This window comes from Hydra vulgaris, chromosome 12, assembly GCF_038396675.1.
Source record: "Hydra vulgaris chromosome 12, alternate assembly HydraT2T_AEP".
NCBI lineage: Eukaryota > Metazoa > Cnidaria > Hydrozoa > Anthoathecata > Hydridae > Hydra > Hydra vulgaris.
Genome location: NC_088931.1, coordinates 54,212,009 through 54,224,128, shown reverse-complemented (window position 1 = coordinate 54,224,128; position 12,120 = coordinate 54,212,009). Strand labels below are relative to the sequence as shown.

The window sequence follows — 12,120 nt, the reverse complement described above, 5'->3', positions numbered from 1 at the left end:
ATATATATATATATATATATATATATATATATTTTATCATATATCAATTTACTTTGGCGCTGTAAAGCCACATTTAATGTTGCATTGATTTCAGATTTATCTTTAACAAATGCAGTTGAAACGTTACAGAGAGAGTGTTTTTGTAATTCCGGTGCAGTCGAACTATGCACAGCACTGAGAGAGAGTAGAGTAGGGATGAAGATGAGAACAGAGTTTCTGGAATATATTTTAATATGGGGGAAGAAAAAAAAGGCAAAGGAGACAGTTTGACAGACGCGCACATAATATTTTTTAATATTTTTAATAAATTTGAGAAGATAAAAACACTGATTGCTATAAAAAATCCTGTATAAAACTTCTGCCTATAATATCTGTATATAAATTTAAATCATAAGATAAATATAACAAAATATAATTGAATTAGAAATACCTTATCTTCTGGATTGAATGGTCTTGAATGTACTGTTTTCTGACTTCTATGAACAGAGTAGCTCGTTTTACGCTTACTAAACTTTAAAAAAAAAATTATAATACATATTATAAACAGAATTTTACCAAGACCAAAGTTAAGCTTAAGCATAACCTTAGTCTTTTGTAAAAATTTTAATCAAACAAAACTGAAATCTTTAAAACAGCTGTTCAAAAGATTCGTTCAAGTTCGACAGAAATAATTTCCAATCTTTTATAGCCTAGAAATTCATTAGAAATGAATGTAATTTAAATCATAAAAATAGTCAACATACAGTCAGCTTCAAAATATAAACAAAGTGGCAAAATCTCATTGATTTCACTTAAAGTAATGTATAAAAAAATAATGTATATCATCTTGAATTCAAGGAAATATGCCCAAAAATTTAAAAATGATAATCTAAAACATGTTGAAAAGTTGGTTAAACTAAAAGGTGCATCATTGAAATGTTTGATTTGAACAATATAAAGAATTTACAAACAATTTTGCATGAAACCATTGTTTTATGTCTTTAAAGTTATTGATTCTAATATTTTTCACACCTTTGTATATATTAGGTATGCAGAAATAGATTTACAGAACCGATTTTTGTGCTAAAATTCTGTGCCCATTATTTTTCTTCCTTTTTTTAGGTAGCGTTAGGCAAACTATTTTTTGTGGGGCGAAAAATAGTTTGCCTAACGCTACCTAAAAAAAAGTAAAAAAAAAATGGGCCTTTTGAGAAACATATATAAAGATTTTTTTTGGAAAGAAGAAAACTTAGCCTAGTTTTTATATGACTTTAATGTATGGTTACTTAATTTTTTATTGATTTTTTTGCTCATGGAAATTTTATTAATGTTCTCATGTTAAATTATTTTTTAAGCAAATTTCAGGGTAAAATAATTGGAAGCATATAGCTTAAAAGTGTAGCACTTCGGAACTTGATTTCTATTTTTGTAACAGCAGAGAAAGGGGGCAGATTCTATTAAAAAAAAATCATTTCAATACTGTTTTACTTTGATTTTTAGAATTAAATTTTATAATGGAAATTATTCAGTATATTAGATTCTTTAACAGATGGTAAGTTAGTTTGCTTTTTCATAATATAATTATTAATCTCTTTTTAAAATAACAACAAAAAAATACAATGTAAAAATTTATATCAGTATATTTAAAAAAAAAAAAAAACTTTAAAAACATAATCTAATTTAATTTTATTGACTAAATTCAACCTAGTCAAGGCTGTCTTTTTATTAAACATTGACTAGGCTTAATCTAGACATATTACTTTAATTAGATTAAATTTTTATTTTTTTACATATTATATGTAAAAGCCATGTCACTAAGGTTTCTACAAAATTATCTTGTTTTCTATGTAACATATAAAACAAGATTAAGGTTTTAGATTAAAACTTTGAATTTTGAATTGATTATTAACTGATAGCATCTGTTCACAATTCAATAATGAAACCAATCAAGAAGTATACAAATCACAAAGTTTATTAGTTTACTTTTAACAAAACAACTTGTAAATGTTTTTCAAATATAATATCATATTTTATATCACATTATAAAAGATAATTTAATTACTGTCTTTTATCATTTTCCTATTGTATACTACTTTATGTTTTGCTTATTGTTTAAAACATTATACAAACCCGCCTAATATTTGCTCCTTGTTTAGATTATAGCACACTTTTCATTTTTTCAGATATTTTGTAATTATATAAATCACAAAATATTTGGGTTTATTCAAAAAAAATAAACATGTTTAGGTTTTTAAAGAATTTTAATATAAAGAATAAGATTATTATTGTTTTTTAACACTCACTTGTTGTACTTTTTACTCTTTAATTTTATTATTTTGTTTATTGTTTAAATCATTATTAAAACATTAATATTTGCTTATTGTTTATAAATTTTTTTTAATTATATTTTAATTGTTTATTTAGTTAGTAAGGATTTTGCATGTAAAGCAGAACTCATTTGATAATTATTACTTCTGTAACTTACTGTTAACAATTTCAGGGTGCTTTGTTTTATTATAAAATATTTTTATTTTTTAGTCCAGTTTATAACAGGTAAGTTTGTATACCATAACTTTTAGTTACGGTTATAGAAATACAAATATAAAGATGTATACTTTGGTTTAATTCATACCTTTTTTTTCTTACTTTTTTTTAATTCATACTTTTAATTAACCAGTCCTTTCTTCGGTTGTTACCGCCAGTATTTTAAAAAACTATTACTTTTTTAGTCTGTGTATAGATTTAATGCTAATTTTAAAATTATAACCCATGATCCAATTTTGAACCATGGGTACTTATATTTTCTTCAAACTTCTTTAGCTGTTGATTTTTACAAAGAAAAGTTCCCATAACAATTTTTAGCCCAAGATATTTTAATTTTAATATTGACTTGGCTTTTGAGCATGATTGATTTTTTTAACATTTTGAAAAAACAATTCCTCTAATAAAAGGAAAAATAACAAGAGCAAAAATATGAATATAAACATTTATAACGCTTTATAATAAATATAATTCAATAAATTTATACTAAATGCTGAAATATGCTCAGAACATGCTTTAAAATTAATAAAACAACGAGTATACAGAACCCAACTTTGGAGTTCAATATCTCAAAACAGCCCCATTAAATATACTTTTTCTTTGCTTTTAATATTTATAGTAACTTATAACCTTGTGGCAGCAGAAGAGTGTGTGGTGAAAAATAGAGTATCGCAAGTTCTATGGCTTGCAAAAAATGTACCACAACTTTTGTGGCTTGCAAATAAGCACTGCAGGTTTTGTTACTTGCAGTAGTTTTTGTGACTTGCAAACAGATACCACAAGTTTTGTCACTTGCAAATTAGGTGCCACAAGTTTTGATGCTTTGCAAATAAGTACTTTAATTTTTGTGGCTTTCAAATAGGTACAGCAAATTTTGTGGAATCCAAATTTAGTACACCAAGTTTTATGTCTTTAATTATACCGCAAGTTGTGTCTATCGTTAAAAATTTATTTAGTAATATTATTATAACTTAAAATTAAAATCATTTACTAAAAGCCAAGTCACAAACTAATTACAACTTTTATTTTAAATTAATTTTTCTTTAACTTTTTTCTGGCTGGAGGATTTGCCCCGTATATTTATAAAAGCAAATTTAATATAATTAATAATTTAAAGTATAAATAACAAATTGATCTCTCCCTATTTTCTTCTGTTTTTTAATTAAAATCAACTTATTTAAATTTTTTAAATAAACTGATTTTTATTTTCTTAATGACTAAAACTTTATTAAAATGTCTTCCTAAGATTGACAATCAAATAAAATTAATAATAATAATAAACTTAAATACATTACTTGTTCACGAATGGGTTTTATTTTTTTTGACTCATTCTCAACAACCACGTTTTCTTCATACTTTTGCTTTTCTCTCAACAATATTAGACCAGCAAGAATATCAGTCGGTACAAGATCTGCATAACTTCGAAAATAATCAGCAAAAAGTTTGGCAGCAAATCTCAAAACATTATCTTTTGACACTTCTTTTTTTGTGCAACAAAAAAAAAGTTTGCAATGTTGCAGCCAATCTTTTCGATATTTTTCTGAAATTTCTTGTTTACATTTCAGCACTTCTATTGAGTTATATTTATTTTTCTGTTCTAGTTTATACCAAAGATTTCCAGCAGAATCAAATCCTATTATTATTATTATAAAACAAACAACTACTTGTAAAAAGTTACAACAACAAGCAATAATAGGTAACAATTTATTTGGTCTTATTTCACTTTGACATTTTAAGGTAACAATGTAATAACAACCAAAGCAAGCAGAACAGATCTCAAAAATCAAAATCAGAGAACGAAGATACAACAGCTTAGATATCGGTTTTCTTTTTACATCTTCATAAATCGTGCCTCTACTACTAACAAAAGCAATAACTAAATCAGTCAATGACGAAAAAAATAAGGTAAAAATGTAAACCAACGAATATCTTTTTAAGGTTTTTAAACAAAATCGCTCTTCGCGAATAACATAGTCAGCAGCAAAAAAACATACCATAATTAAAAATCTAAAACAAACAAACAAAAAAAATGCAAAATATTAGAAAACAAAACACCTGCAATAATGTAAGTGCGTAAATAAAGAGTAAATAAAAGATTAGCAGACTTACCCAATGCCTCTAATGATAAAAGATAAGCCAAACGGAATAACCAAATCATCACTACCTAACATCCACCTGCGATTAAATAGTATTAACCCCGGCATATTTAAACTATATAATAATTCACTCACTATAATTTAAATACGAGTTTGAAATATTCAGCTGTCACTAGCTCAGAAAGTTATTTAATGTCATTTGGTATAATAATTTTGCAAATTTTGTTTTTGTACTTGTGTTTTCGTAAAATATTGTTCAATTTATTTACCTCTGCGTTTTCTTAAGCGTAAAAGAAAAATTAAAAAAAAACTTGATGAGCGTAAAAATGTAATTCCTGGGATAAAAAAATGTAATTGTTAAGCAAAACAATTCTTATCGAGATAAATGGAAAACTTGGCTCTCAAAATAAAAAAAGTCGGTTTATAAAAATCGTCGCGTTAATTTGCAATTCAATTAAAAGTTATGGTTCGATTATTTGAAAAATTTAGTGACTTGATCAGAAAACATTATTTTAAAAAATGAAGCACTTATGGTTTGCGTAAATCCGGTTTTCAGATTTTGAAACCCTATAGGGTAATCCGTGTCAAAACAACAACAAAAATTCAAAAAAATAACCCACTCTAAATCTCTAAATGACTTAATTTTTGCAACAAAGATACTTAATAACGCTAAAACGAATTCCCCAAAGTTGTTTTAAACAAATCGGAATTTTTTAGAAGTTATGCTAGTTTGGAATTCAAAACTTAATAACATTTTTTACTTATCACGCTTCCCTAGCAACGTCCTTAGTAACAAGTAAATGTCGATACATACGTTGTTACCTTAACTATATTATTTCATAATTTGAAATTTTCCACATACTATTAGATGCTAAACCATAAAATTATACTAAGAAATAATAACTTTTTATATTTATTAATAAATCAATAAGAGTAAATTAGCGTTTTTAAAAAAATTAAACATGCTTACTTTAAGAAGAATTACAGAAAAGGTTATGATCTATATATTTCCAAATTTCATACTCTTAAAGTATATATAAATATATAAAAAAAAAAAATCTGAGCTGTTTTTTTGACTTATCTAAAAAATTTAATTTTTATTTTTGATTGAAAGTATATAGAGATTGAGACAGAAGATTGATTGGTATTTATGTTTAGGCACAACCAGAAAGTAAGAGTTCTCACTTATGTGTAAAACTACAATATGCATATTTAATGAACTCAATTAAAAATATTTAAATATTAAAAACAGGTATATTCACTCAGAGCTAGTCAAAAAAATAAAAGGTATTTTCACTTAAGTGTAAAACTGCAATATCCATGACATGCATGTACATAAATAAACTCAATTTTAAATATCAAAACGCATTAACTCTTTGAATTCCGTGTTTTTATTAATTGACAAATCTTTATACAAATAAGTGAACTATAAATTTTTTTTTGTTTTTCTTTGAACTGTAAAACAAAACAAAACTAAGTAATTCTTTTTTAACAAATGAAATATATTGTCATCTACATATCATAGACATACACAAACTGTCAATTCTAAGTAATAATTGATAAAAAGAAGCACGCAAATATCTTTCAAGATTCAAGGGCCATGTTAGTACATAAATTTAAATTCCACATCAACTTTGAACATCACCTTGCATCTCACAATTTTTAAACATGTAAGTCAAACTAGGCATAGTATCATCACTGAAATATCTTAACTTCATTTTGACTTTTGTTCCCGGTATTATTTTTACATTTTTAAATCGTTCAGATTGTAATAATCTTGTTTCAACCAAACTTTCACTTGAAATAAAGCTTATACCTTTGATGTTGTTAGTGCAATATGTAAACATATCACGTGAGTTCAATATTAGATTTGTAGAAATACGCTGCAAACTAGCATTAGCTACAAGCCGTTTAACTGTATACCATCACAAGGCTGCTTTCCATGGCTATACCATCACAAGGCTGCTTTCCATGGCTGGTTGCAAAGAAAACCCATTGTGCATCTATTCCTAAGTCTGATTTATGCTGACATAAATTAAAAATGTTTTGCAGTTTTTATACTGAGATGAACAGCCATCAGAAAAGTAGATCACATTTACAATGCTGGAATCTTTTTCAGATTATTGATAATTGATTTTTGTACCTTGTAAACCATTGGTACATCATGATTGTTATCATCTGATATAATGCAATATGAAAATGCAACACTTGATTTTCTTTATAGTACACAACTACTGGATGAAGTGTGCACTGAAGATTATTCCAATGGAAACCTTGTACTTCATCTTGCACAACAAAACTATAGTTTTCTGCAAAATTTCCTAGAATTATTGCACTATTTGATGGCAGTTCTTGTTTAAGATATTTTAAATATTTAGATTGGCATTTAGAAATATATGAATGGGCTGTTAGCTTGACTAGTTTTTCCATCACCATATTTACATAATCTGGTATGCTTACAAGCTGTATAACTAAATCTGATCTATCAGTAGTAACCCATTGGTTAAATTCGATAGTATCTTCTTCCTCAAACTGCCCTATTAGTTCGAATAGCTTTTCTTCTAATTTAGATGGATTTTTTGGACATTGCGTACATCGATTTAACATGCATTCTTTGTTTTGCATATCACAAACAATAAATTTTTATAGTTCATGGTAATCAATTTTAATGGGTAGGAGAATTAACTTTATGTTTTGATGGTAGATACAAACGCACACAGAATGGGTTCCTGATGAGTTTGGCAAAACACACCATTTAGGTCTTAAAACACAAAACTTGGAAAAACCTAACTTTACATGTGGATATAGAATTTTAAATGAGACAAATAACTCTCTTAAGCTTGATAAAAGTAGTCGCTTTTGCATATGGACTTTCCACCTAACACTTACAAAGTCCTTTTGACCAGGCATCTGGCGAGAGTTTTCACCATCTTCATAAAATTTTTTCACTAAAGTATTTATTTGATCAGGCAGCATATTACCTCGCTTAGTTTGTGCAACTGCAAGAACTCCTTCCTTCTTTGCTAAAGAACTAAATTTTATTATTAGATACTTTGAAACACCAAAATACTCACTAGCTGTTTAATTGACCATTCTTGTGGGCACAAAGTCAATACTTGAATTTTATCCCTAAATGAACAGCATTTTTCAAGTTTATCTTTTTATCAAAACTAACAATATTTTGAACTGAACAACTTTTTTTTTTAAATCAAGAATATATTCATTAAAAACTTCAACTTCTGTCAATGGAATTTTTAAAGAACTTGATAACTTTGCTTTGAAAATTGTTGTAATAGTTTTAATTTTTTTTCTCCAAATACTCATACGATTCACAAATGGCTTTCTGTGAAGCTTGACTGGTGACACACCAATTATACTGAGACAATCAGAAAGTTCTTGTCTGTTTTTATTTATATCAGCTTCTTGTTGAACGTTAAATACGTTTTCTTTATTTATACTTTCATTTGTGTAATCATCAGCAATATCAATGTTATCAGTATTAATTTCAGTGGGAGCTTTTAATTTGACTAAGCAATTTGTACAGGTTTTTTGACCAGGTACAATATTGAACCTGTTGTTTAAAGCTATGGTTTTTAACATGATTTCTCTGAGAGATGCTAAATTAAAAAATATAACTTAATCAAATAAAATGTGCCTAGTATTAATAAACATAAAATTGTGACAAAGTAACATTTATAAAAAAATTTATGACAAGTTTTACTAACCTTTGCACAGTCTTTTATGAACTAACAGCGGATCACAGCATTTATTCTGAAACACAGGGAACTTCTCAAGATAGAACTTCTGATGATGAAAACATAAGTCAATAATCAAAACAGGAGAAACACCAGACCTCAGCGCAACTAAATTTTGCTTATCTGGAGCTAAATCTTGAAAAAAGTTTATTCCAATGTGGTTTGTAAACATTAACTTGTGACAATTTGATTTTAAAATCAATCCAACTGAGCATTGTGATGTTCCAGCCATTATAAAAATATTTAATTTCAATATTTTATTTTTCTAAAACCAACATTAAATAAATAATAATTTCTCACATAAGCATTATAATCAAAACTCAAATGTTAGAACCAATTGCTCCATCTAACTAATCAAAGAAGAAACCAGAAATTCATTTTTATTTTAAACTAAACAAGTGTAATCATTGCTATGATTACACTTATTTAGTTTGAAAAAAAAATGACTTTCTGGTTTCTTGTTTAATTAATTAAATGGAGCAATTGGTTTTAACATTTGAGTATTATTAATAATACTCATGTGAGAAATTAATATTTTTTGGTGAGAAATTATTTTAGTTATAATCTCTATATGGAGATTATAACCAAAATGGTAAATAAAAATGCAAAAATAAAACAATAATAAAATAGATATGTGCATAAAAAAACAGTGAAATAATTTATGCCTCTTACAGGTATTTATATATTAACTATTATTGTAAAGATTTAAAATGAATAGATCAATACCTTTTCTGCAGTTAATCTTAAACTAGATATGCTTACTGAAAAATTATTGTTAAAAACCCGGTTTGCATTTCAAAGTTTTTCATCAAATATAAGATCTAATAACTTTAAGTAATGATTTTTGATTTCTTTCTTCAAAAGTTTCTATACCTATTAAATTTTGTAAACGTATGGTTAATGTAACTGTGTATACTTAAACATTTTAGTGTTGCTATAGACGTTGCTAAGAGCGCGGAGAATTAAAAAATGTAAAAAATCTCAAACTTCAAAGACCCATAACTCTTAAAATAATGAAATTGGCTCCAAATTATTTTTGGTTATTAACTGCATTTGTGCCAAAAATCAAGTATTTCTGAGATGGTGGGTTATTTCGACTTGTTGTTTTGACATGGAATTACCCTATACAGGCTCAGAATAGGCAGAATCTGATTCGCTGATTTTAAAAGAGAGGCAAGTGCGCTTTTGTTGAAAAACATAGTTAAAATCAAAACAAGAATGTTTTGATTTTAACTATGAAAAGAATTTGAAATAAACTTCAAAGTAATGAAAAAAAAAGTTTATTAATACTAGTCTTGTGTTACTATCAACAAAGGAAATTAATTTTATTTTAGTTCTCTTCAGAGCATTTAAAGGTATCAAAATACAAGGGAATTTTCACTCGCAAAAATCTCAAAATGTCAATAAAGTTTATCTTGGTGGTGGGGATTTTATGTTGTTAATTTAAAGAAATGTAAGAAAAAATATGTGTTAAAGTTAATTCGAAAAGATCTATAAATGTGTTTCTCGTAAAATATAATGTCCTTGGCTTTAAAGCATACTCAAACACAAAGTTTATATGCAGTTGATATGCAGTTGCACGAGACTACCGGCGAAGAACTTTATTTATAAATTGATTTATATGTTAATTACAAAGAGTTAAACATTAAAGTTTTTAAAAAAGAAAATTTGTACTGATTGCAAAACTAGCTTACATGTTTGATGTCAATATATGAACTCTAATGAGAATTTGTTTTCATGTTTTGCTTCAACCTTAGTTTTGAGGAAACTGATTTTTTTTATTTATTACATAACTCTAATAAAACTTTGTCCTGAAACCATTAAACACTTTTTGAAGGTTTAGAAAAAGTTCGGCAGACTACATTAACTTATATATTAAAGATGACAATTGGATATTAATACTCTATTTGAAATTTTTAACAAAAAAAGATAAATTTATGTTTGTCTAGTGAGCAGTAATTTTTTGTACTATTACATTATGTAACTTACATATAAACACTGACATTACAAGCAAGAAAAAGTATTGAAGTCAAATAATTTGACCAAATAAAAGTGGATTGTAGTGTCAAAAAAATGAAAATGATTGTGGTATTTGTCTTTATTGTAATAATTGGAAAAAAAAGATTAAAACCAAAAAAATTAATTGGTAAAAATTAAATATATAATGGAAAAAGAGTCATCAAGAAAAGAAAAGAAAATTTTTAGAAAAAAGAAATCGGTTGTTATGCTGTGTTTTTGTTATTATAAATTTTTTTTGTATAAACTCTTGAAATATTCAACATGAATTTCCATGTTTCTTTTTTCTACCTCTTTACTCTTGGTTCTCCATTTAGATGTGGTGCAACATTTTAAAATCTGTTAATTACTAGATAATCCTGCATTTAAAGCTGAATTGTAGATGTGAAAAGATTTCTAAATGTGTTTCTTATCAAATGGAATGTCCCTATTCTATGAAGAATATCCAATACAAAGTTATATGCAATTTGAAAATTTAACAAAAGAAGTGGTATTTGTTTTTCTACGGAACAGTTTTTTTTGTACAGTTACATATAAACTTTAATATTTAAGCCAGCAAAGAGTGTTAAATCTTTTTATATCATAATACAAGAGGTATTCACAGAAATTCAAAAAAAGTGCACTAGATTTTATTGGTTATACCATTGGTTATACCTAAAATAACTAAGAAACTATTTGTAAAATTTGGAAGTATGGAATACATTTTATAAAAAAAAAAAATTGTTTTTATTTTTCTAGAGCAGACAGATTTTTTTTTTCTTCAGGAGTAGTTAATGTAAACTGATAGCATAATAATTTAATGTAATTTAATAAATTGATAGCATAATAAACATGAAATTTATCAAAATTTGTTACTTTATTTAATATTATATACCATCAGTTGCTATTAGAGGGTAAACATTTTTTGGCGGACGTGTAAACGGCGCACCTTCCTAAGTTTAAAACACGTTTTGTTGAAAATAATACTTTACTGACCTATTAAAATTAATTAATTAATTTAATTAGAGTGTAATTACATCAATTTACCCTAAGTGATAAATGGAGTTTAACGTACATGCTTTGAATCAATATAAGAGATAAACACAACGAAATATATATTCATTAATTGGCAGTAATGATTGGGATAGTACTATAGTGAATTCCTTTTTAGTAATCAATTAACTATATCAAAACACACTTGTAGACATCAAGTTATAGAATTTTTCTTATGGTTTATTATGTTACAATGTTTTGTAATCTTTTATTACTAAAATAACTAAGGCAATCCAAATCAGCTCAAAAGTCTCTCTTTCAAAATCAGCCAATCAGATTACGCATATCTCTGCCTATTCTGAGCCTGTATAGGTCTCAAAATATGCATCCGGTTTTTAGGAAACGTTTGCTTGGCCAGATTTAATGCCGCGCTTTTTAAAGTCTGATTATGAGTTGCTTTTTATGAACAATTCATTGAACATGTTTTGCTAGCAAAACATTTAGAAACAATTAAATTGTAGGTTGTTTTTTTTTTAAATCGTATTAATATCAAAAACTTTTTTATACTTATTGCATCAAGTTTATAATGAAGAAGTGCTGGATAAATTTTCTAATCTATTCTCATTTCTTTAAAAATTATTTTTCTCTCCAACTGTCAAATTTCGTTAAGAAAAAGCTCGTCCTAAATAAACTTCTAACTCGCCCACGGTCGTTTAGACTTTAGAAATAAGTGGAAAGTTATTATACGCAAGCGCAGTAGA

General features: G+C 26.5%; 2 protein-coding genes across 2 annotated transcripts in view; both read right to left on the bottom strand.

The window, feature by feature from the left end:
• The window catches only part of LOC100211246 (diacylglycerol lipase-alpha), a 52,169-nt gene extending 47,033 nt beyond the window's left edge, over positions 1-5,136 (bottom strand). Inside the window, exons 1-3 of the mRNA XM_065813721.1 lie at positions 4,630-5,136; positions 3,816-4,527; positions 431-511 (exon numbers count right to left, since the gene is read on the bottom strand). Of these exons, the coding sequence (XP_065669793.1) occupies positions 431-511; positions 3,816-4,527; positions 4,630-4,724 (888 nt within the window). The 5' untranslated portion in view covers positions 4,725-5,136. The remainder of the gene's footprint in view (positions 1-430; positions 512-3,815; positions 4,528-4,629) is intronic.
• Positions 5,137-5,991: 855 nt separating this feature from the next.
• Positions 5,992-11,513, bottom strand: LOC136088834 (ARL14 effector protein-like). The gene is made up of 2 exons (XM_065813720.1): positions 8,342-11,513; positions 5,992-8,233 (listed from the first exon to the last, which is right to left on the bottom strand). The coding sequence occupies exons 1-2, from the start codon at positions 8,601-8,603 to the stop codon at positions 7,770-7,772; spliced, it is 726 nt and encodes a 241-aa protein (XP_065669792.1). The 5' UTR covers positions 8,604-11,513; the 3' UTR covers positions 5,992-7,769.
• Positions 11,514-12,120: the final 607 nt, after the last annotated feature.

Excerpts from the sequence above, each read along its gene's own strand:
- LOC136088834 (XM_065813720.1), bottom strand. The coding sequence starts at position 8,603 with ATGGCTGGAACATCACAATGCTCAGTTGGATTGATTTTAAAATCAAAT. Across the intron at positions 8,234-8,341 it reads TCATAAAAGACTGTGCAAAG|CATCTCTCAGAGAAATCATG; the intron begins GTTAGTAAAACT and ends TTTTTAATTTAG.